This window comes from Lissotriton vulgaris, chromosome 3_1, assembly GCF_964263255.1.
Source record: "Lissotriton vulgaris chromosome 3_1, aLisVul1.2, whole genome shotgun sequence".
Taxonomy (NCBI): Eukaryota; Metazoa; Chordata; class Amphibia; order Caudata; family Salamandridae; genus Lissotriton; species Lissotriton vulgaris.
The window spans coordinates 1,839,285,301-1,839,311,809 of NC_141689.1; the positions used below are offsets into that span (position 1 = coordinate 1,839,285,301).

The following is a 26,509-nucleotide window of genomic DNA, read 5'->3' on the forward strand; positions in this document are numbered from 1 at the left end:
GTAAGGAGACGAACAATGCGATAGGTTTCTTTGGCAGAGTTAGCAGCCGCTAGTATTTTCCCCTCGAAGAAGGTTGCCTGGGTGTTTTTTATACAAGATTTGTTGTGCTTCAGGGTAGACCTGTATTCGTTTTTGCTTTCGATAGCCCACTCCTTTCTCCAGAGTCGCTCAAGCTTTTTGCACTTTTTTCTGAGTTCACGTAGTTCCTGGGTGAACCATGGGGATTTAAAACATCCCTTTTTACTGGGGAGGGGTTTGACGGGAAGGATGGCGTTGAGGGATTGTTCAATCCAGGAGCGGAGTTGGACGTCTGCTCTGGAGGGATCTGGGTCAAGTACCGGTGTAGTGGAGGCCAGTGCTTGGGTCCATGAGGCAGTGTCCAATTTTTGCCACGGACGAGATGGTGCTTGCGGAGGAGATCTCTCTGGCGCTTCGCCCGAGAGTTGAAGCTGAAAGGGGATTAAGTAGTGGTCTGACCAAGGGATAGGGAGGGGGTTATTCACTACTAGGCTCGGTAGGTTGGTGAATATGGGGTCCATCAAGTGGCCCTTAGAATGGGTGGGCTGATTGCATTTCAAATGAATGTTAATGGAAGCTAGGTCTTCCTTAAGGTCATCGGCTGTTTTGTTTGTTGGATCGTCAAAGTGGAGATTTAAGTCTCCTAGGACCGTAAAGTTGGGAGACAGACAAGCAAGAGAGGAGATGGATTCCAATAGGGATTTACAGAAAGGGCCTGGCTTTCCTGGGGGACGATAGACGAGAATCCCCGAGAGGGTTGTAGATGGGGATACGTCGATAGAAAACTGGACATTCACAGTCCTGAATTGGGCTGTCCTTGAAGTGGCAGGACAGGTTGTTTCGGTAGATGATCGCGATTCCGCCCCCTGTCCCGGAGGGTCTGTCCTGATGCTTGATTAGGACCCGGGGGGGGGGGAGTGATTGAACTATGTCAGTGTCTGAATTGGAATTGATCCATGTTTCGGTGAGAAAGAGGATCTCAATCTCTGAGTCTTACAGAAGCATATTGATTTCTGCTTGGTGTTTCGGGAGGGATCTGCAATTGAGTAGAGCCATCTTGATCCAGCGTGGTTTCAGAGGGAGTCGCGGTGCGAGCCTATATGGACAGTTTGGGCAGCAGGATTGTCCTTCCTCTAAGGGTATAGTGCTGCAGCAGGGAGAGGAAGAAGAGTCCCTGAGTTTGAGGAGGGTTTCTTGAGTGTACCTCCGTGGGGGAGGTGTAAGATGCAGGGGTCCTGGGCTCAGGGCTCGGTCTGGCGCGGACGGGCGCAGACGGGCTTGCCTTCGGCGCTCGTCCGCTGCGCGTTCGGTAGGTGCACATGTTTTATGGCGAGAGGCGGCATAGGGGGAGGGCGTGGCCTACAATAGTGGCGTGGCCTGGGGAGTCCCAGGAAATGGCGGCAATATTTGTATTAAACCTGCGGCAGCAATAAATCCGCTGCGCGGGGGATGCCTCGTAAGTGCTACACAAGAGAAGATAGGTGCCCAGGAGGGGATCGATAAGAATTATAAGTACAGATTAAGCACAGTTTAAAAAAAAAATGCAATCTATCGAGTCTCCCGGCTTCCGCCTCAGGAGGTTGTTGTCTGATACTGGCGCTTGTATTTAGCGCGGGTTAAGTAGTGATTGCGGGGGGGGGCGTGGCCTACAATAGTGGGCATGGCCTGGGGAGTCCCAGGAAATTGCGGCAATATTTGTATTAAACCGGCGGCAGCGATAAATCCGCTGCGTGGGGGATGCCTCGTAAGTGCTACACAAGAGAAGATAGGTGTCCAGGAGGGGATCGGTAAGAATTAAAAGTACAGATAAAGCACAGTTTAAAAAAAAAAATGCAATCTATCGAGTCTCCCGGCTTCCGCCTCAGGAGGTTGTTGTCTGATACTGGCGCTTGTATTTAGCGCGGGTTAAGTAGTGATTGCGGGGGGGGGGCGTGGCCTACAATAGTGGGCATGGCCTGGGGAGTCCCAGGAAATGGCGGCAATATTTGTATTAAACCCACGGCAGCGATAAATCCTCTGCGCGGGGGATGCCTCGTAAGTGCTACACAAGAGAAGATAGGTGCCCAGGAGGGGATCGGTAAGAATTAAAAGTACAGATTAAGCACAGTTTTTTAAAAAAAATGCAATCTATCGAGTCTCCCGGCTTCCGCCTCAGGAGGTTGTTGTCGGATGAATGAATGGATATGTGGATGGACATGTGAAAGGATGGATGATTGGGGTGAAAGGGAGAGCAAATGGGTGGCAGAGTGGACAACTGAGTGAAAGGATGGATGTCAGAGTGAATTGAAGGATGGTGGATGGATGGCAGGGTGAATTGATGGATGGATGTCAGTGAATGGATGGATGGATCAGTGGATGGCAGAGTGAATGGATTAATGGAAGGGGAAAAGATTGAATGATGCATGAAAAATGAATGGATGTAAGAATGTATAGGTGAAATAGTAGAGATCAGCAGGTGAAAGGATGAATAGATCAATGTCTGGATGGAAGAGACAGGAGAGCTCTTCTAGGGAACAGTCGGCTCACTTGCTCCCCTTGCTTTGTGCTAACAGAGCTCTCATTTCAAAGTGGGGGGGTACTTTAATTTTCTGGCTACACCCTTGGTGCTACAGACTATGAGAATGACACGCAAGGTCACATAACCTCAAGGCCACAGACCACACAGCAAGTAAATTCGGTTGGCACGCAGTAATCACTCTAAATCTCTGTCCAGTGAGGTGCTTAGGTACCCCGGTCTCTGCCTCAAACCACATTCAGTCCTGGCACTTCTTCCCATATCCCACCCATTTTTTTTTAGGCGGACTTGTCCTGCAAAAAACAGTGCACCATATTTCTGCCATATTTTCAGATTTGCACCTCGGTTTACGACCAGCATATGCCTAGAACACTTCTCCATCAGTCCTCTAATTTCTTCTACCCACATACTCCCACCCAGACAGAAAAAAACACCTGCAGAAGGTAACCCTCATCCACAAAATACATCCCACTCAACATTTCAATTAAAATAAGGAACTAACATGCCCTTTCCTTCTTTATCACACATTGTGCACTATCAAGCCACGGCAAAGCGTGCTACAGTCCTGCCACCAAATCCTTACCACAATGGCTTACCATACAATCCAGTGCCTGTAATCACCCCGCCCCCACCATCACCACAGATTCCCCTGCTGAAGCAAAGAACATTCCCTTACCGACTACCCCAAATACTACTAACACATATTGGTGCCTATTCCATGAACACCACCATTATGGTAAATCCATCAAAGCAACAGTAAGACTCTTTGCCATAAATGATATTCACAGTCCACAGCAAGACCGACCAAAAGCAAAAACATTAAACCACTTGCTCGAGCAGAAGTGGTGGAAAAAGGTTCCTCAACAGCAGAAACATTAACAGCCTCTGAAAGAAGATGATTTTTTTTCTCCAACTTTTAGACAGACTCACGGAATGTCCAACCGGTACCTGAAGTCAATGGTAAGGCAGAAGAAGGCAAGCATGAGTGCTCAGACTGGGCCAGAGCTCTGACCAGTCTACAAACCCGGTTTCCAGATGCCTAGACCCCACTTTCCACCAAGAGGACAGCAAACCATTTAAACAAGACACGGTACCGGCTGTGTCACCCAAACAAAAGGGGACTATCCTACGATTTATACTGAACAGTAGGACTAGTCCCCATCCCTCCACACTCATGACTGTATTAGCATTGGCAACTACCCAGAACAGCAACAATTCATCTAGCACAAGGAGTATGGTGGGGCGGTCGATAGGCTATGCCATTCTAAACATATGGTTATATTCCCTAAGAATCTTTAAAGTTGTTTTAAATGAAGGACAGATGTCCTTTGTGCAATAATGAGTGTCTTGAAAGAAGGTCACCTAGCAAAGGTAGACAATCTACCTCGTAAAGGTCTAAAGAGGTGAGGCCACATGTTTGGCTGCTGAATTTTGGATTCTTTGAAGTCGTTCAAGTAGAGAGAGTGGTGCTCATGGGCAGAGCCTGTTTGCCAAACCCAAGCAGGACAGATCTAGAGTGATGGCAGCCTGGAGTGTCAGCAAGAAAACTAAGCAACAACAAAGTTTGCATTGTAGAGAAGGCACCTGTGTGATTCATTTCAATTGAAAGATGAGTGACCGTGTTGCTTTCTAAGGCCATCTGGTGGGGAGCAGTTAGTTTCTTTGCTGGTCAGGCTCTCTGTTTTCGATGGGGATCTCTCGGTTTTGGAGGGGGGGGATCTCTCTGTTTTGGAGGGGGGTATCTCTCTGTTTTGGAGGGGGGTATCTCTCTGTTTTGGAGGGGGGTATCTCTCTGTTTTGGAGGGGGGTATCTCTCTGTTTTGGAGGGGGGGATCTCTCGGTTTTGGAGGGGGGGGATCTCTCTCCGGGTTAGACGGGGGGGGGGATCTCTCCGGGTTAGACGGGGAGCTCTCTTTGGTTTAGACGGGGAGCTCTCTCTGGTTTAGACGGGGAGCTCTCTCTGGTTTAGACGGGGAGCTCTCTCTGGTTTAGACGGGGAGCTCTCTCTGGTTTGGACGGGGAGCTCTCTCTGGTTTGGACAGGGAGCTCTCTCTGGTTTGGACGGGGAGCTCTCTCTGGTTTGGACGGGGAGCTCTCTCTGGTTTGGACGGGGAGCTCTCTCTGGTTTGGACGGGGAGCCCTCTCTGGTTTGGACGGGGAGCTCTCTCTGGTTTGGACGGGGAGCTCTCTCTGGTTTGGACGGGGAGCTCTCTCTGGTTTGGACGGGGAGCTCTCTCTGGTTTGGACGGGGAGCTCTCTCTGGTTTGGACGGGGAGCTCTCTCTGGTTTGGACGGGGAGCTCTATCTGGTTTGGACGGGGAGCTCTCTCTAGTTTGGACGGGGAGACGGGGAGCTCTCTATTTTAGGTGGATTTCAGCGTTCCTCAGCATCTAGTACCTGACTGCTGGGAGGCAGTAGTCTAGTTACAAAGCAGCTAGGCTTATTGTGTATGGTCAGTGTAGTTGTAGGCAGTGATATTGAAGGATTGTGACCCGGTTGAGGGCTGAGATAAGCATTTAAGAGGAGTAGAGAGACTCTGTCAGGAGCTGATGCATGGATTAGGCATCATCTCCTTAGATTTGTCAGCAACCAGGACTCTCTTCATAGCACCAGAAAACTGTCAAAAAGACCTTAGTAGGACCATAACTCCAAAAGTCTGTTTAGAACCTCGCATACCCAATCAGCAGTTGAGACTCTTAGACAATCCAGCAGAAGAAAAAGTATATTTTCTTTCTTCGTTGCTCCACAGCTGGATAAATATATTTTTCTCTTAAGGGATTGTGGGCTTCTAGAGTCTCTCTTCCCCAAATTTCTTCTACCACCCGTCCAATCCACCCATAAGCTTTTCCACCTTCAGTGGATTTGTTTATAGCTCGAGTGTACCTGGGCTGTGTTCCTTTGTAAGGGGCCGTGAAAATCTCGCTTTTTCTTCCCAGTCTAGGCATGGCAGAGCCACTTCAGGCTGTTGCAATATGAGAGTTGCTCCACTCGTTGGACATGCTCAAGCGCTATCAGACTGGGGAGCCCGCAAGTAAGGCTGCTGGTGTAGTGCGTGGTTCAGTGTGTGACAACAGTAAAGCACTGTGTACAGAGGGCACAGGAGTCTAGCATCTACTTTGGCACTCATCCCAGGTGCATGATGCAGACACCAACTGCATAATCGAGCTCCCGCCCATATTGCATAGTGTTTCTTCACCACAGCTGCTGCTTTTGATAATTGACCTTCTCCTTTTACCCGGCCAAACAGCTCCTAGAGCTCCCATCACCGCCCACACGTAGGCCTCTTTGCAGCCATTACTTGGTATCTGGTATGATGAGCTACTAACACCAAGAGCAGAGTGGTGTGGCGGCACCTGAGGGATATATATACCTAGTCCTATTAATTACCAAGTTGGTCACAGCACCGCAGACCACCCCAGGGCAGTAGGTACCCTCGCAGCCCACTTAGACAACGAAGAAGAGGGACCAAAAGTGTCACATTGATGCATCTGACCAGTTACATGAGTCCTCACTCGCAAGTGCAAGAGTGTTGTGTCCCATACCATCCACCTGGCATGCTGTCCCATTCGGTATTTCCTGGCACTTTAGATTGCCCCAGATTGAATGCTCCCTTTAGGGGATCCCCAGGAAACAGACCAGTGAAATAATAATGGTGTTTCCCCAGATTGGTCTAACAAGGAGGCCGAGCTAACCTAGTGACCCAATTCGGATGCCAAACGATTTCGCAAGAATGAACCAAATGAGTACTCTTCTTCTCATATGTTTGAAACTGAAGAGCTCTGTCATCTTAGATTCACAGAGTGAGTTCTGGCAGGCAAAGTCTTCTCCAACATGGCCCAAAAAATAAGGATACCTTTGGTTAAGAAAGTCTGCACTTTCCTTCAAGCAAAGTGCTCCCGACCATCCCGAGATTGTTACAAGGATGGCCACCTTTCTGGCCAAACTGATGAAAGGCCGCAAAAAATGGGTTAGTAAATCATGAAGGGTGAGTCAGGAAAGGCTTCTGGCTTTCATATGACTCATGACTATGATTCACAATATGGCTGAAAAGGCCTCAACTGCAGTAAACCGGTTTGAACAAGAACATTTCAGGATTGATCCAAAGAGCTATTTGTCAACTTTGCAATGCCAACTGTGCATTGTCCACAGAGCGCCAGTGCTTAATTTTGTCTTTTCAGACAATCATTCTTGAAGAAGCAGGGCAAATTCACTGCCCCCTTCACATCATTATATATGGTCCAGATATCCATGAATAAAGTAACTGTTTGGCACTGAGGTTTTCGAGTACAGACAAGCAAGACTCCATAGCAAAGGCAGCAAGAAAGGCAATACATGGCAGGTCTCAAGGAGGTTTCGAGTAGGAGATTGTCTGGCCTGATTCTTCCATAAGTGGTACAAAAGGGGGTGGTGATGGACGGAGCATCTGAACCGTGCAGAGCCTGTAGCACCGGTCATAATTCTGTGGCTGTGAAGTCTGCTCTTTCCATCGCGCTATTGAATTGCCGGTCATTGCCGAGTCACGCCATTGAGATTAACTCTCTCATTCTGGACCACGAGCTCGATGTGCTGTTTCTCACCGAGACCTGGCTTTCCCCCAGCTCGGGCCCTGATATGGTCAGAGCACTCCCTCCAGGCTATCTTATATCCCACCTAGACAGACCTGTGGGGAGGGGAGGAGGAGTTGCTATCCTCTTTAGAGGCACGCTTGCTTGTAAGGTTCAGAACGGAGGGGTGGCTGATTGTGAGAGCTGTCAGTTCACCCTCCGTTTGTCATCTACGGTGTCTCTGACGGGCCTGTTGATTTATCGCCCGCCTGGCTCTCTGGGAAATTTCCCCAATTCCTTCCTAGAAACAACGACTCTTCTTGCTTCCTCAGCCACCAACTTTGTGGCTCTTGGGGATTTTAATATCCATCTTGACGACTCCTCTAACGCCCCGGGAGTAGATCTGTTGGATGATCTCAAAGCGTTCGGAATCACTCTGGCCAACCCGGGGACGACCCATGAGAAGGGTCACCTGCTTGACCCCATATTCTCTAACCTGGGCCACTTTATTCCATCTCCGGCGCTGCCCCTGCCCTGGACAGACCATTTCTTGGTGTCCGCAGTGTGGCAATTTGATAATCTAGCTGCAATGGTCCCAAGGGTCCACACTTTGGAAAGAGCCTGGTCGAGGCTCTCGATTGACACCTGGTCGGCACATTTGGAGGCAACGCGGCCCCCTCCTGGTTCTAACCCGTTAGTCGCGGAAGCGAATGTACACACTTGGCTTACGGACTCGTTAGATATCCTTCTTCCCAAAAAGAAACAACTTATGAAGGGGAAGAGAGTGGGTTCGGCGCCGTGGTATACGCCCGAATTGAGATCCCTAAGGAAGGGATGCAAGAGGCTAGAGCGGTCCTGGAGGAAGGACTGGTGTGAAACGAAGCGGAAGGATTATCGGGAGGCCCTGAGTATATACAAATCCGCCATTCGTGCAGCAAAATCTGGATTCTTTGAAGAGAGAATAGGCTCCGCGGCCAACTCTTCTAAAGAATCATTCAGAGTTATCAAGGAATTACTCAACATCCCTGAACCCCAGATCATCCATGAGGACCCGCGCAAAAAATGCACAGAACTGGCGTCCTTTTTTAAAACAAAAATTGATAATATACTGGCTTCCCTTCCCCACCCAGGTGAGGTATCTCCCCCGGGTGATATCCCTGGTCCGCAGGGTAGGATGCGATCAGTGGAGCTGACCTCCTTTGGTACTGTTACCATGGAGGAGGTTCTCTTGATTTTGAGGACCATGAAGAGTGGCTCCCCGAAAGATCCGGTACCTGTTAAATATCTTAAACAGGTGGCATCTACCATTGGTGGCCCAGTGACGGACCTTATAAACTTGTCCCTCACTCAAGGGGTAGTACCCCCCAGTTGGAAAGGGGCGGTCGTGAAGGCCCTTTTAAAAAAGCCTAATCTGGACCCCGCCGACCTTGCCAACTTCAGGCCTATCTCGCTGTTGCCGGGCCTTAGTAAGATCGCTGAGAAGCTGGTCAACTGCCGCTTGTCGGACTTCTTGGAGGCCAATTCCCTCTTAGGTGACTCCCAAACCGGTTTCCGTCCCGGCCAGGGGACTGACACTGCCCTGCTGGCGGTTGTGGAGAACGCTAGGAGCATTTTGGATTCAGGGGGATCAGTGGCAGTGATCCTCCTGGACCTCAGTGCTGCTTTTGACACCGTGGACCATCAGGTGCTTCTCCAACGGCTGGCAGGGGTGGGGATCACCGGTCTGGCCCTCAAGTGGTTTGCTTCCTTCTTGGAAGGTCGCACATTCGAGGTATGGGAAGGCCCTGAAAAATCATCTTCAATCCCTCTCCAGTGTGGTGTGCCACAGGGCTCTTCATTGAGCCCTACGTTATTCAACGTCTACATGGCCCCCCTGGAGAGCGTGGTACTGCCATTGGGTATCAAAATCATCAGTTATGCTGATGATACTCAGTTGGTGGTAGGCCTTTCCCAGTCGGCTCACCATCCTGACCGGCTGCACTCGTGTCTGGAGAAGATCTACACATGGATGTGCAGCTCAGCTTTAAAGCTCAACGGCTCCAAGACGGAGCTGATGCTGCTGGGAAACTCCTCTCCATCTCTGTCTCCCAGCAGCTGGCCCGACTGCCTTGGACCTGTACCCACCCCCAAGCAGGAGATTAAGAGCCTCGGGGTCTGGCTTGAGCAGGACCTGTCGTTTAAAACCCATGCCAAAAAGACTGCTGCCGTGTGCTTTGGCCTGCTCCGCTCGGCTCGGAAGATTCTACCGCTGCTCCCAGCGGCCACTAGGAGACTTCTCATCCAGGGGCTTATCATCTCGCAGCTGGATTTCAGCAACGCGTTGTTCCTGGGTGCTCCAGAATCTACCATGAACAAACTGCAGCAAGTGCAGAATGCGGCCGCCAGGCTTCTGACGGGTATCCCCAGACATCAATCTGCTCGCCCTGCGCTCAAGGCACTGCATTGGCTCCCTGTGAGGGACAGGGTGAAGTTCAAGTCACTCTGTATCGCTCATAAAGTCCTGCAGGGGGCAGGTCCACCTATTCTGGGGAAGATGGTTCAGCCCTACAAAGCCCTCCGCTCTCTCCGGTCTGACCACCAACATCTTTTGCAGGTTGGGAGGGTGAAGAAAGTAAGAACTGGTGGCAGAAGGTTCTCTATAAACGTAGCCACTCTGTGGAATTCTCTTCCCCTACAACTTCGCTCGGAAGCCAGTCTGCTTCGGTTCCGCAAGCTTTTAAAAACTTTTCTGTTTTCTGCTTAAACCCCCGCATTACTCTGTAGTTTCATTCCCTGGTGAGCGCTGGGATGCCTTTCTGGTAACCAGGCGCTATATAAAACTCAGAATAATAATAATAATAATAATAATAATAATAATAACCAATCAAACACTCACACACAGTCAAATGATCTGGGTTTAATCCATCACCGTTCTTTAGCCCACTCTGCCACCCCAGTTCAGACATGGCCACATGCAAATCAGTCTGACCCTGTGTCTCATGGGAACAGTCCAGCCCAAACTGCCAAGCCATGCCTTCCCTGGACCGGAAACAAGCTTCAACAGATGACAAAGTCCTGGGCTTTGAGAGTTGCTGCCTTGTTCATTCAAAGCTCATGGTCAGAGAGTATCGTCAAGCAGTATTGCTCAGCCTGGCAGGAATGGTCCCCTTGGTGTGTGGCAGAGTGTCTAGATTCTGTAGAGCAGAGATGCTGCACATCTTAAATTTACTTTCAGAGTTAGCCAGAGTAAGCATTTGAGTTTACCAACCATTTTGTTGGATGACATAGTAGAGTGCCTAAACATTGAAGCTCAGAGTTTTTGCATTTGCCTCTTTGGGGAATGGATTTGCTAAATTTATGAAGCACATTCTTTTCCTCGGTAAGTAAATGACATTCTATCTTTTTGTGAAGGGGCACATCAGAAACAAGAATGATGGCTGGTTGGATTTTTTTTGTTCCTTTTCTCCCGATGGATTACATGACAGTCTTGACGGCTGACTGGACATGACAAGTTCATATGGGCTCATGGGAGTTGTGGTCCTGCTAAAAATGTTATAATAGTTTTCTAGTGCTATGAGGAGTTTCTTGGCTGCTGTGAAGAAGAAAGGATAGGAGATGCCAAAGCCTTGGCTACTTGTCCATAATAGAATTTAAACTTTCCTTAAGCAGATGTTTTATATTATCTTGAGGTATGTTCGAAGGTACATAATTGCAACCTTATAAGAAACTATTGAGAACGTTCACCATATATTAGCATGGGCAAGACAGAAGTGTTGAATGCCATGCCCTTTGTTTTACATCAGTCAAAATAATCTATTCACTGAACACAGCGCAAAATGACACATTTCAATCAATGTGTATCAACTTTAGGCACTGCTTTGATAAAAAGGCAGGACATAATTGCAGACGCTATCCATCTTTCAATTCTTCAGTATGAGTGTACAATCACGTTTTAAATTAAAGCAAACTTCATTTTGACTGAAAGAGACAGGAGAAGATTACTGCAGACTTTTCGTGTGAGCCTGTGTGGAGGACCACCGTCATTTTTAGACATGAAATATTGTTGGTTATTTTGCATTGTTGAGAGCATCTCCTCTTCTATTCTGGGTGAATTGCCAGCAGATTTAAACTTAACACTCTCCTTAATGTTTGCTCAAAACTGTTCTTTGCTACCAACGTGATTGTGAACAGTGATAACCAAAGCCACTCCTTTGCCAAAGTTTGCAAAAATAATTTATTTGCATCAGAACATAAAATTATAGGATGCAAAACCTAATCCTATTTAACAGTAGTCTTTACCGAGACTGTATTTTAATTGCTCCATAATCAACGAAAGAAAAAACGAGTACACAAATTCAAACATAATCTATACATTCTACATTGCGAACCAATATTATTCAAAAGCGATAGCAATGCAATACTGTCACCAGCGAGAGAGGCTACATATTTGGTTTCCTTATTATTTAAAGGGGAATGCCCAGTTACATAACATCTCCCTAACCAGTCAAGAATCCTTCCTCACCTCTAAAGATGGTAGTAAGCACTGCCTCAATTTACTTATGTTTCACACCAGAGGGTAATCTTCTGTTCAGAACAGTGTGAACTGGAACAAAGCAACCCACAGATGATTTATGGGAGGGCATGTGTGGGAAGGAGAAGAGATGAATTAAGTGGAGCACTCATTCACGTCCCATCCACAACACCCCTCCCCCACAGTTGAGGCAATCATCTACTATTAGACCCACTCAAGTGACATACAGTGCCAGCTCTCCTCCCCATCAAGAAACCACCCATCATTCGTAACTTTCAATTAGCACGAAATTGGGAAACCCTAATAAGTAAATCAGTCCCATATACTCAATTTAATTCACAGTTTTTAGAAAGCAAAAAATGGGTCTCTATTGGTAGAAATATGCAATTAAAATATATTCAATGTAAATAATTGTTCAATTATGACACCTGCACGTTTCCACATACCTGACAAAACCCACCACTTTCTAGTGTGCACACAACTGGCAGGTACCAGTGCATGAATGCAGATCCCAGTGCATGAGAGAGGAGTTAGCCTAACGGCTGGGGGGGGTCGACCTTGAATCTGGTGAACTGGGTTCGAGTCTTGGCAATGACGCGGAACATCCTGTGATTCTGGGCAAATCACTTGATCTCCCCGTGCCTAACCAAAAATGAATGTGGATCAGTGCTTAATTTGAGCAGGTGCTTTCAGGTGCTCAGCACCTGCACTTCTTTCACAGGGCCGGGGCTACAATTTCTAAACCTGCAGGTGGTGGTCTCAATATTAATTGTTCAATTCAAAATAAAAAGAATAGCATACATTGCATGGTGACTGGCTGGTAAATGTTCATAGGCAGGCCGGCATACGCCTGTCCAGGCAGGCATGATTGTGTATCACCACGTTAGTGATGATGTCATCACGCTGATCACAAATCCAAGAAGTCATCGATAAACTATGGCTCGATTCTATTCCTCTAGTCTGCTGCACCCTGCCACTTCCTGAGCCTAAACCTCCCATTGGATAATTATAGCTGGGGGCTGGCTCATGACGGAGTTGGGGCAAGAAAGCTTAAAAAGCGAATTTGGAACTTGGGAGTGAGGGCTTTTGAGGAAGAATAAATTAGAGTGTGGACTTTCAACTTGTTGCGTAGCCAAAGTATCATATTCGGCAGACATGCATTGCTGCTATACTCAATGTGCTTGATGCGGCTGTGGCCCAACACAACTTTTGTGCGCCATTGTGTCACCAGTAGAATCTGTGCGCTGCACCCCAGCATGGTAATTGCTGAGCGTGAGTGAGTCCAGTAGGCACCACAGCCATACTTACCGGCATTGGCAGCATTACTGCCGGGGACAATGCCTGCGCTGTAGCAGGCAGGATCACAGCATGCTGAGCAGTGGATGCCGATGCCGTTGTCATCCCAGGACCTACTAATTGCAGGCAGCACAAGCAGTGACATGACCTGCTGTGCTCAAGCAGCTGCCTGTACCGCAATAAACCTAGACATACCACACTGATTAATATATGCAAAAAAGCTTTTTCATTCTGTGTACATTTTGTTTTTGCACTCAGTGTAGATAAGAAAGTACTTCTTTAGGAATGACAACAGAAAAACGCAGAGTTCAAAATAGCAGGGACATGTAAAGGCTGAAAACAGGGGTCACAAGAAGCAGCAGTGTTCGAGATGAGACAGAAAGATTAAAGGAGAAGAAACAACAAGAGAGGAGAGAGATAAAATGGAGCAAAGTAGAAGAAAAGGAAGAGAGCAAATCAGATACAAAGATAAAGCAGCCATGATGTGAAGAAGAAAGCATTAAGAAGAGAGAAAATAGAATGAAAGAATGTGGAGGACAGGACAGAGGAAAATAAGCAGACAAATGATAAAATGGAGTCACAGCTAATCACTGCTAGAGAGTGATAGTAAAGAGCCAAGATTGAGGGGAGAGAGCAGAGAGTGGATAAAAGTGAAGAGAAAAAAGGGCAGGGCTAAAATGAATAAAGGGCAAATCAGAAATGCAGGGTGTGACAAAGGTGATAGAAAACAATTAGAGAGGAGAGAGGATAGACTCTTAGAGCAAAGACATAGGGGACAGACAACAGATCAAGGTTAGAAGATAGAGACTGAGGCAGTGAGAGTGTTGAAAGTGGGGCTCATTGGAGGAAGACATGAGCGGTGGCCTCCTTGGCAAAATGGTCAGCACCTGCACTTCTTTTTTTTACAAATTAAGCACTGATGTGGATCCTCATGTAACGTAATTGGTGCTATGTAAAGCGCTCCGATACCTGATTCGGGTCAAGTTTGCGCTATATAAAACTATGCAACAAAAAAAATGAACACTTCACTGGGGTCTAGATGATAGGTGCCTGTTCTCAGCCCCCTGCCTTTTCTGGAGAAGACATAAAGGGGAATTCTCATCTCCTCTAACGCACACTGTTGTTGGAGTGGCGAAGTTGTGAGTATTTGATCACTGCTACTACCACCTAGCTTTATCTCCATTTAATCCATTTGTTTTCTCGGTTGGTAGCGAAAGTAAGAGGGCGATAATTCGGGAGAGAAGGTGCGTTTAGCATTTGCATCCCTTTGTGTACTTAAGATCCCCTTCTTCCCCATCATCACCACCAACACCATCAAAACTTGTCGAAGCATCCTGCAACTCCCCACTTATTTAAAAATATAAGGGTTTGTACTTACTGCAGCACTTTTTCCAGGAAAATTGAAGAAGGCATCAGGGCCATACTTCTGGGGCATGTGTTTCAAGACAGATAACAGCTTCACTGCATGGGGCGGCTAATAAAAACAAAAACAAAAATAATTAATAATGTACTTCATACTCGCATTCACATATTTAATTGCCAATTGTCAGTCAACATGCCTCAGTACTCACTTCTATACTACAAAAATCCAACCGTAGCAAATATTAACTAGGCTAAGAATATGAATCAACAAGTAGAAGCAGTAAGATGTTTTTTATTGGCTCAAAATCTCCTCCTTGTATACAGTAACAAAAAAACAATACAGCTAAGTAAGTAAATTATGCTGTGTGGCAAACAAATAAAATGTGCAACGCAATATCATGCACAGCTTTGATGTGATTGCTGTGTCCGCCGATTGTAACTAAATGAGCAGGTTTGGTGCTCTAAGAACTCATCCAAACTTTGTCCATCATTCATTATTATAAGAATTTGCAAGATTCTTCAGTATCTGAAAGAGTGAATTTGTACACTGAGAGAATCTCCTTTACACAATGCAAATATGGATCTCAAAGTACTGGTGCAAAGATTTGAAGCTCGGTCTGTCATTTACAAAAATGCTGGCAATCTGAATTCAGTCATCTATGATTTTCCTAGCTTTATGAGAAGAGCAGCCCCTGTTGCAACAAGTACATTTAAAGGTAAATGTCTTAGCATATGGCGCTCTGCACTTCTAAAACTATGGAAAGTAGTTTGCTGAAAGATGCATATGATTATTCAGTTCAAGTACATGGCTTTTCTAAAGTCAAAAAGGGTAAAATTTCACATCTACCCCAACGGGATTCAAAATTAAGGCCTGCATATAGTACACCATTTTTTTGTTTTTAAGGTAGACAGTATAGAATTCACCATTGGTATGTGGTGCGTGTCATGGAAATTTCAATGTTTTATAAACAAGTGTTGCTTTCATATCAATAATTTGTTAAGACTATGGTAATGCTTCTGTAACTTATGGTCATTAAAAGCAAAATTTTATTTGAGGATTTAACAAATCATCTTTATCAGTTTACAATAGCAATCTATGTGGCAGTAACGTTATACCAAAAAGATCAAGTTATATGGTACATCATACAACAGGACATGAATGCAGAACATTTTCAAAACGCAACACCTTATTCGCAAACGGGCACATGACATTTTGACAACTGGCAGCGGCTGTTATGTTGATATTTACATGCATTTATAGACTTCTGATTTTCTGCAGTCTACACACACACACACACACACACACACACACACACACACACACACACACACACACACACACACACAGTCAATTCAATTCAATTCATGAGCTTTTATTCGATTTGAAAATACAAATCATACAAGCGACATTAAAATACAACACCATATATATACAAAATGATTCTCAATATTCACATTAATAGTGCAGAAAAAGGAAAATAGGAAGCATGTACAGCAGTTGTTGGGCAACAGTTAGTAGTTTAAAAATAAAAGCGATATGGGGATATATACAAAAGAATCATATGTGTACAGACAGGAAATCAGTATATTTATCACAACAAGTGGAGTTTCCTGGCAGCTGTACATTAAAACAAACAAAATCCGGACCGCTCAAATGGGCATAGAAGAATGAATTTGGGGTATAAAGAGGGACCTTACAATGCATACTGTGGGCATAAAACATGAGTAACCATTCCATATTTACAACTATTATAAAACTTTTATGTACAGACAGGAATGTATAAAATAATAGCAGCACTATACATTTCCTGGCAGCTGTACGTCTCAAAGAGAGTATAAAACTAATATAATACAATATTAAAAATATTTTATATATGGCATATACAGGTCATTCGGTACAGACAGGTAAGTATAAAGGGGTTACAGCACTATACTTTTCCTGGCAGCTGTACATTTCAAGATATAGGTAGCCACAAAAAAGCAGATATCCACATTCTCCATTGAGGATAGTAACATCAATGCGGTCTTTGTGGTTCGAGTGTTATACTTTATAAAAATAGGCTTAAGGTATTTTAACCTAAGAAAATGATCAAATTTACAGAAAAGTAAAAAGTGGCAACAACTCTGGCGTGAAGTATTGTCGCACGGGCAGGGAGTCTCGGATCTGACTTTCTGGGTTGGGAACGCAACAAGGTGGTGTACGATACCCAATCTAACACGGGTTAATACAAATTGGTGAGATGGACGGGTCACGTTCACAAGGTAAGATTGTAGCCCCGGAGTTAAATTCAGGTCTTTATAAAACTTCACGGTGGCTAGCTTACCGTGCACTTTGTCTCGCTCAACCTTTTTAAAGTTTAAAAACGTTAACTTAATTTCTTTTTTGGAAATGGCAGCTGCCTGCTCTGGATCAAGAAAAACATCAATATCAAATAAAAGGTTATACCAGAAATGAATGTATCTCATCCACTGTATACGTAATGAGTGGTCCAGACCTATACAATCAAGAATAATCTCTTGAGTGAATCGAGTCTCTGGCTTAGCCCAAATAGAACGCCACAATAAGAGTGGCCGAACGGCTGCTAAGTCAGATATAAACTTGATCCCTACCTCGTCATGGATCAATTGTACAGAGGCGGAGGAAGGAACACATAACAATCTCTTTAAAAACTTATTTTCATCAGCTTGGAGCGAAGGGCCTTCACTATGGCCCCATACACCTGCCCCATACAGTGCAGAAGAGACTCAGCGAACGTTATATATGTTAATCATATCTGGGATGCTTCTAGATCCAAGTTTAGTGGCAAATCGGAATATGCTGCTAGTGGTCCGCAACATTTTCAGTCTAATGTTGTCAAATTCAGAAATCCAAGACCCACTGTTGTTATAAGTGATTCCCAGATAACAGAAAGTTTTGACGTGTGTCATTTTATCTTTGTCCAGGAAAAAACTATGCTTCATCTTATTTGCAGCCTGCCCGCATGACATAACATACGTCTTGGATTTGTTCACACAGAGCCTCCTGTTTTGGATGAACAACATAAAACTATCAATTAGGCGCTGGAGGCCAATCTGTGTGCGGGATAAAAGAACAGCGTCGTCCGCATAAAGTAAAAGTGGGACAGGTTTTCCTCCAATCAAAGGGGCATCTGCGGGAATATCAACCAGGATACGGTCAACGCCATTAATAAAAAGGGAAAATAAAAGAGGGGCCCAAACGCATCCCTGGCGAATTCCCCGTGAGACTTTGAAAAATGGTGTACATTCGCCTAGGGTGCCATAACGGACCTTACATGAGAGTTTTTCATAAAGCCTGGCTAAAAAGTGGAGTATTTCCTTCGGTGCCCCAGACTCGAGCAAAACCTCCCAAAGAATAGCATGGTTAACTAAATCAAACGCGCTGCTCAAATCAGCAAAACATAAAAAAAGGTTGCTATTTTTGGCCACAGTATATTATTTGTTAATAATAAGGTCCAAATTAACACATTGTTCCAGATTGCCCATACCTTTACGGAACCCATATTGCACTTTAGATAAAATATTCGAATCAGTTGCCCAGGTTTCTAACCTTTTAAGCAGAATCCTACTCATAACCTTTACTGAGGCATCCAGCAGAGAAATTGGGCGGTAGTTGGAAGCCTCGGATTTGCTGCCTTTCTTGAATAGGGGAATTATAACTGATTGGCCCCAAGAAGGGGGAAAATTATCTTCTGCCGCGCAATTAAAGATCCTCACCAGGATGGGGACCCACAAATGCGGTTCGGCTTTTAGCAGGTCGATCGGGACCCCATCCGGGCCTGGAGCTTTTCCTCCTTTACTATTGGAGAGCCCTTCATAGCCTTCCTCCAACGTTACTCCCAAAGGTAGGGGTATCCAAGGTGTAGCCTCGGTAGTTAGTACCTCTAGGGGTATCCCTTCCGGGTTGAAGATGTTGGTAAAGTGGGTAATCCAGTCATTACATGCGACATAAGAAGTTAGTTCCGGGATGTCATCTTTATTGAGAAAAGGGCTGTTAATTGTTTACCAATATAATTTGCAGTTTTTGGTCTCTGCTGCTTCCTTTAGCTTGTCCCATGCCTCACACTGTAGGAGCTTTTTTCTGTTGGTGATTGCCATTTTATAGTTGGCCCTAAGATGTTTTATTCCATCCCTGTCTCGTGGTTTGGTACCTAATGCCTTCTTTAATTCCCGGAGGGCAAACATGCAAGGTTTATCAAACCACCCCTGTTTTATACCTCTGGTGGATGAAGGAGCCCTAGTGAAAATACCTTCGATAGTAGTATTGATAGTGATAAAATGTAACAATAGGGACTCGGGGTTAATTACATTGCTTAAACAATAGCTTATTTGGGATTTACAGCTAGTTATAACCTCCTTCTGTTTGGCCTTTGAATTAGTTCCAGACCATCTGATCCTTAGACCATTTGGTCTGATGGGTACTAGGTCAGTAGAGCACTTTTCTCCTAACACTGATGATGATGTACCGTGACCCAGGAGTGTAATACAAATACTATTGTGGTCACTGAGACTTTCTTCTTTAATATATAGGTTAGAGAAGTCTCCCGTACTAGACAGCAAGATATGATCTATAAATGTCCCAGCATCCCTTCCTGTAAAGGTAGGACATGTGACTGCCTGGATATTTTTATTACAGTTTAACAGATACAGGTCTAGCTTAGTTAACATTTTGTTAAGTAATGCGCCATAATGACAGTGTGGGAAGTGGAGGAAGTCCTCCCTCTCTCCCGGTCCCCCCCATTGATTAGACATTACTGTTCCAAGACCACAGGGATTCCCATTAGACAAATGGCATGGCTGTAGATTAAAGTCCCCTGCCCATATAACCTCTGCCTTTATATTCGAAATGCCCATAACCCTTACAATTTCCTTTTCAAGGGGGTATAAAATGTTCCCTCTGGAGGCATCAAAGATATTGTTATAGAAATTTACTATAACCAAATCGATCCCCTTACTGCACTCAACCCTCACTACCTGGCTGTGGGTTCCCACAGTCGTACTACTTCTAACTACACAGTTATTCAACTTGTTGGACAGGAGCAACAGAAGACCCCCCTTAGCCCTACCTGAACTGGATTTGGTAGCTTTAAGGCAGTGGGATGAGTAACCGTCAATATTAATTTGTTCCTGGCACCAGGTTTCCTGGAGGAGGATTATATCAAATCCTTCCCCAATAAACCTGGACCAAAAGGGTGAGTCTAGTTTCCCTGCAATACCAGCGATGTTCCAGGAGATAAGGGTAAGACCGGCAGACTTGATGGTATCATGAATGGCCATCACCGGCTGGGTAACACAAGGTATAGTTGAACTAACTTCCAGGGTACTGGCAACTAAGCCTGGTCTAGGGGCGTCAAAGGGTGTACTCGCATCAGGACTAATACAATGGGCACCTTTACAGGGATGAATGTTTGAATTGTTACTAGAAATGGTATAAAATGTAGATTGTTCTTTGGGGCTTCCCTCTTTTACCGTATCATATCGTCTGCCCACCCGTTCAGCGGCGGGTACACAGTCCGACATACGGGATGCACACAGTCAAGTACAGCAAAGCCACAAGATCCAGACCCTAAGCCAGTTGGTATACAGCGGAACTCAAGATTGCAAAGCGCCACTGCAAACAATTGGAGAGCAGATGGAGAATAAGCCAATACAAAGAAACAGGAACGTCTTCTAACCCACCCTGAGACACTTCCACTACAGATCCTGGCTACCGAACGCGATGCTTTAGCGGAACATGTCGACACCACCAGCAACAGAAACAAGGAGATGTTTATTATGAAACATTTCACCTCATCAGCAGATGCCTCCAACACATCACCTCCTCACAGGACCTCCGCAACCAAGTCTCTCAATTCTTCGGCAACAAGATAACCTCCATATAGAGCAATTTCGACCTTCAACAGGACCAAATGGACCTCACAACATATCTAACAGTCTCGTTCAAAGAAACAATTATGACCATGTGGCCCCTGCTTCCACTATGGATACAACTGCTGCAACCATGAAGTACTACTCAGAGGCCTCATTGGACTCTTGCTTCCATCAGACTGTCACCAAAGGACTTCAATCCATCAGTGCAGCACTCACACCTATCCTGAATGTCTCCATTTCATCACCCACCTTCCGGATACATGGAAACACAACACAGTCTTCTCCATGCTCAAGAAGCCCTTCTTAGACCCATCAATGCCCACCATGTACAGATCGAGTTCTCTGCTATCGTTTGCGGCCAACGTTTTACAAGCGCGTCAACAGACACCTCAGCGACCACCAACTCGTCAAGAAAACAAAGCCCAGTTTTAAAATCTTTTCCTAAGCCAGACACTCAACTTATACTCTCCCTCTCAGACAAGATTCCTAACACCTGGAACAAGTTCACTGCCTGCATGACAGAAGCCACCGACTCCATAAATACAAACTGTTTGTAACTGAACCCCGACAAGAGAAAACGTGCGATTGTCTCAAAGAACAGCTCACAGTGGGACTTCACCTAGTGGCCGGCTGAACTAGGACCAGAAACCACTCCCTTCAGCTTTGCCAAGAACTGTGGGATCATCAACAACAAACTCTAAATTACCATGCATGTCAACGCCACGTCACAACTTCCTGCTTCCACCTCACTAAAAATGCTGAGGAAAATCTTCAAAAGGCTACCAACGAGCACCCAAAAAAGAGTCACACAGCCTTGTCACGAGTAAGTGGACTATAGGAACAAGTTTTACGTCCGGATCAGTAAGCAGCTCGCCGGACAACTGCAAACCATTCAGAACTCGCCAGCCAAAGTGACACAACAAACAAAAACACACACAATATTAATATTAATATATATATATATCAGCCTTCAACTCTCCTCCTTTACTCCAGCTTTCATAAAGGAAGACAGCACTCACGGGGGCTGTTTCTGTTAATTTATTCAACAGCAAACTCGCACATCAAAACAGACGCGTTTCGGTAACAACCAAATTCTTCTATGTTTACCGAAGCGCGATGATTTTAAACACCTTGTTTACTTCATAAACACAAAGAGGGGACTGTCGTAGAATCACAGCAACCTTAACACACAGCGCAACTGGTAAGCACCATGTTGGAATGTCAAAAAATGCTTAAATAAACAAACTTCACATTTGCAATTACTTGTCAAACAAGATGCCAACATCTCAAATGTTCGATATCTATACATTGCTGCACATACGAGGAAAATATATAGCCTCAAAATCAAAGTGCAACCACAAAATAATTAATTACGCCCATAGATGGGCTCGGCATATTCTCCTCCAACCAATGTACAGTTGAATTCATTACGCCCTGAATGAGCCAAACTCCTCATCACCACACTGGATGTCAAGGTGTCACAAAACATGACTTGAGGCAGCCTATCTACACATTCCACAATATTTACACTTATATACAAGTGAGCACATCCTGCTTTTCATTACATCAAAAGATGTTGAAAAATAAAGATAGAAATAGAAAAAGATAGGAGGACCAAATCAAAAACTCAAGAAAGAGTCGATAAAAAGTCTCATACATTTATATATGCATCTCCTACATACATCAAGACATCATCACAGTATATACACAGACTAATTGACTAAACTGATTAAACAGGTACCTCATTCCCCTAAATGTATAGCAAGCTCTTCACTGCTGTTTAGGCCTAGTGGTGCCTTTATCTGAAGGTCAATTATAAACCGTGACTCCAGCCTCCGTAGCCTCAAAATCCTGTCACCCCCTCGGGGATTGCTAGGTACATGATCAAGGCAAAAGTAGCTCAGCAAATCCCTGTCGCGATGATGTTCCTTATGAAAATGTCGCACAACAGTGTAAGCTTCATCCCCCTTCGCTATTGCCCGCATAAGCTCCAGTATCCTGATTTTAGTCGGATAAATCGTGCTGCCTACGTAACGTAGGCCGCATGGGCACGAGACAATACACTGTATAGGGGGTAGTACAAGTCAAAAACGTCCTGATGCTTTCACGGATGCCTACAATTGGAATGTCATAAGTAAGGACCCTCTTGCTTCCCTTGCAGGCATTACACTTCCTGCATGGGAAGAACCCATGCATAGAGCCAAAGCCGATCTTGGGGCATCAGTTAGATGACTACGTACTAAGTCATTTTTCAAAGAGCTTGCCTTAATAAATGTGGCAAGGGGGTTAGATGGAAGATCTCCCCCTATCACATTGTCTGTCTGCAACATATGCCAGTTTTTCTTCATAATTCTTTTCAAATTCCTGGCGTTCCAGGAGTAAGTAGTTATGAGGCGAAATTTACCCCAATAGCTTTTCCTCTTAATCCTGAGTAGTTCCCCGTAGGGGATACTATTCACCAAATTGGTGGGATGGCTACTGGAGGCATGCAGGACATATTTCCTTGCGGTTGCCTTCCAATAAAGCCTGGTCTTCAACAGCTCTCCCTCCACATAGATGTTAAGATCTAAATAATTAACTGATTCAGCGCTCACATCTCCAGTGAACTCAAGGTTGACCTCATTCATGTTTAAGACCCCAATGAAATCCCGAGCTCTCTCCGATGACCCATTCTAAATAACTAACACGTCATCTATGAAACTGTACCATCGGACCACTCGATTGGTCCACTCTTTGTTGGCCACGCCCCAGGCCACCTGCTCCTCCCACCAGCCAAAAAACAAGTTTGCGTAGCTGGGGGCGAAGCAGGTGCCCATGGCCGTACTTGAGGTCTGTCTGTACATCTGTGTCTGGAAGAGAAAAATGTTGTGAAACAGGCAGAATTTGGCAAAATCCAATACCAATGCACTATGGTCAGTGTACTTCAACACACGTTTATCCAAAAATTATTTCATGGCCACTAGGCCATCTTGATGCACTATTGAAGTATATAGACTAGTGATGTCTAAGACCATCAATTTATAGCCTTCTTCCCATTGTAAAGATGCAATGTGGCCCAACAGATCTTTGGTATCTCTAATGTACGATTTAAGCACTTTCACATGTGGTAAAAGAAAGAAGTCCACATAAATCGACATATGTTCCCTAAGGCTCCCTTGCGATGCCACAATGGGTCTCCCTGGTGGTGCCATCCTATTCTTGTGCACCTTCGGCAAATGGTAGAAGGTAGGGATAGTAGGGTTCAGTCGTCTCAAGAACAGGAATTCATCCATTTCCAACAGTCCTTTATCATGCCATTTAAAAATCAAAGAATTTTATTTATTTATTTATTTGTTTATTTATAGAGTTTTGTATAGCACGGACAAGACCCGTGGGTATCAGAGCGCTTAACAGGTAAAGAATGACATATAACATTATCATAACAGTAAAAAACAAACAAAACAAAATAGATAAGAGGTAGAGGCAGTATAGTGTATGGACGTAATTAGCTATATAAATTCCTAATGTCAAAACATATATCCATTATAATCGCATTAATAACAACAAAAAATCGATATGAGGTAGAAGGCAATAAAATGTGAGGGCGTGATTAGATATATAATTTCCTAATGTATGTGCAATTGGCCTTAGATGGCTAGTAAGACTTGGCTAGTGTCCTGGTATCAAACCAAACTCGGTGAGGTAGGGTTATATGGTATTCCAGTGCATATAAAGAATAATAAGGATGAATACATAGAGTGAGGTAGAGGTTATATAGTTTTGTCTGAGAGATATAGTTATAAGTTTGCAGGTATATGAGGTAGCAGTAACGTGTCAAGCCTCTGCTTGAGCATGGCAACAGTCAATTGTCAGGTATTGATCTTCCAGTTTTCATAAAGAGGACAATCCTCTGTTAGCGTAAATGGTCATCTCAGTAATCCGTAGGTTTCTCTAAGTCGGGTATTTACTCACCAAGTGGTTCTTAAGTTCTCGTTTGAATGTTAATGTATTTTGGATCTTCCTGATGTTTGGCGGGATTGAGTTCCAGATTCTGGGGGCAGCTCCAGAGAATGCTCGGTTGTAGGTCTTTTTCTTGTGGAAAAAGGCTGGTCGCAATAGCAACTCTCTTGCGCCTCTAGTTGTTCTGTTACCTCCTGATAACTTAAGTTTCTTGGCTAGGTATCTAGGGGTGTTGTAGTGAACCGCTTTATGTGTAATACAGGCCATCTTCATTTGGCATCTGGCCTCGTAAGGTAGCCAGTTTAGTGCTTTCAGGTGAGGAGATATATGATCGAATTTCTTCGTTCCCGTAATGAGTCTTGCCGCTGCGTTGAGGCAGGCTTCTAATGGTGCTGTGGATGTTTCCGGTAGGCCAGTTAGTGTGGTGCAGCCGTATTCGATCCTCGAGATAACTAGTGATTGGATAGCCAGTTTTAGATCCGTCTCTGAGATAAAGGGTTTCAGTTTTCTTAAGTAATTCAAGTGGTAGCGGGCGGTCTTGGCCATTGAATTAATATGGTCTTTCATGTCAAGGTTTTCATCTAGCGTAATTCCTAGAGATTTGGCTGAGTTCACTAGGGTCGGGGTGCAATTTAGCGCGGTCACCATTTTAGTCCATTCCTTAACTTCAGATTGGCTCCTTGTCGGTGAGATTAGCAGGAATTCTGTTTTCTGGGCGTTTAATTTCAGATGGTTCATTGTTAACCATCGCAAAGCTTCCTTTAGCGTCTTGTTCATTCGGTCAATGTCCTCAAGGGAGGCGATCTTTATGTATAATTGCGTGTCGTCTGCATACATATGATAGGATATCTGTGATTTTTGAAGAATCTCCGTGAGAGGTTCTACATACAAGTTGAATAGATCTGGGGATAACGTTGAGCCTTGTGGGACTCCAATTGCATTGGGGCTCGGGGAAGAGATTGCTTGATTAACCAGGAATCGCTGAGTCCTATTCTGTAGGAAGGAATTGAACCATTTCAGTACGTTTCCGGACAGACCCATCCTGTCTAGTAGCCTGGTCATTAGTACTTCGTGCTTTACCGTGTCAAATGCTGATGATAAGTCTAGGAGGATTAGTAGGCATGTTTGGTTACGGTCTAGGGCTTGTAAGGCGTCATCGACAATGTGCAGGATCGCAGTTTCAGTACTGTGTCCTGTTCTGAATCCTGATTGGCAATCGTCAAGTAGCGAGAATTTCGCTATATGTTGGCTTAGTTGGCCCTGCACGCATTTCTCAATGAGTTTGGCCAGTCGAGGGATGTTGGTCACTGGACGATAGTTGTTCGGGTCTGTTGCATCAGCTGTCGGTTTTTTGATGATGGGCACTACCTGCCCTGTTTTTAGGCAGTCAGGGAGAGTCCCTTGTGCAAGTGAGGCATTTATTATCTCAGTCCAGATTGGAACTAGCGTATGGCTGATTTCTCTTATACACTTTCCCGGTAGAGGGTCTTGATAGTGGTTGTTTGGTCTGAGTTCCGCCAGCGTTTTGGCGATCTTTCCCTGGTCGTATAGTTCAAATGAATCCCATATTGCCTTGTTTTTTGTTTGGAGACCCTCTGTTAAGACATTGGCCTCAATTTTAGGAGGACGAAGGGTCATCAGGTTAGTTGCTGCATTTGTGAGTTCAACTTCTAGCAGCTTGGATTTTTCCATGAAAAATGAGGAGAATTCCTCGCAGCTTATGGGAGTTTTAGTATTCTCTTGCACCGTTTTGGCGAGTTTGTTTGACTGTTGTTTTAAAATCTCGAAGAGTTTTCGTGGTCTGTTTATGGCACTGTCCAATTCAGCGCTGATAAATTCTTTTTTGGAGTTGATTATCTTTTTGTTATATTCGTTTCTTGTTTTCCTGAGGGCTATCAGCTCCGGGGAGGAGGGATGTTGTCTCCATTTCCTTTCGGCCATTCTCAGTTTGCGCCTGTCCTCGTTCAATGACTCATTAAACCAGGGATTTTTTGGTTTCTCTGCAACTTTTTTCAGTTTTTGGGGCATGGTGTCATTGACGATATTCCCGATCGAGGTTAAGTAGTGATCCGTCAGCTCATTGACATTTTGCTTATTGTTGGGTGGCTTCAGATCTTTTTCACACCTTTCAACCAGTAGTCCAATATTGGCCTCTTTTGTGTCTCGGATCAGTTTCGTGAGCTTGCGAGGTTGTACGGTCCTGCCCTTTTTCATTGTAGGTATCGCAAATGTTATAGCGTGATGGTCAGACCAATCACACGGGTCTATAGCGAGGATTGATGCCTCATCCTTTCTTGAGAAATGATAGTCCACAATGCTCTGATGGTACTCATTTGCAGTAATCACAGTATAAGTCTGCCGGTTGGCCAGTTGACGTATTGCCTCCATATCAATTCTTCCTTGTCTGAAGAACGATGTTACCGCCCTTATCTGAGG

General features: G+C 44.9%; 1 protein-coding gene across 1 annotated transcript in view; it reads right to left on the minus strand.

The window, feature by feature from the left end:
• LRBA (LPS responsive beige-like anchor protein) overlaps positions 1 to 26,509 on the minus strand; it is a 2,444,222-nt gene that overhangs the window by 2,226,034 nt on the left and 191,679 nt on the right. Inside the window, exon 5 of the mRNA XM_086962285.1 lies at positions 14,262 to 14,357. Coding sequence (XP_086818411.1) covers positions 14,262 to 14,357 — 96 coding nt within the window. The remainder of the gene's footprint in view (positions 1 to 14,261; positions 14,358 to 26,509) is intronic.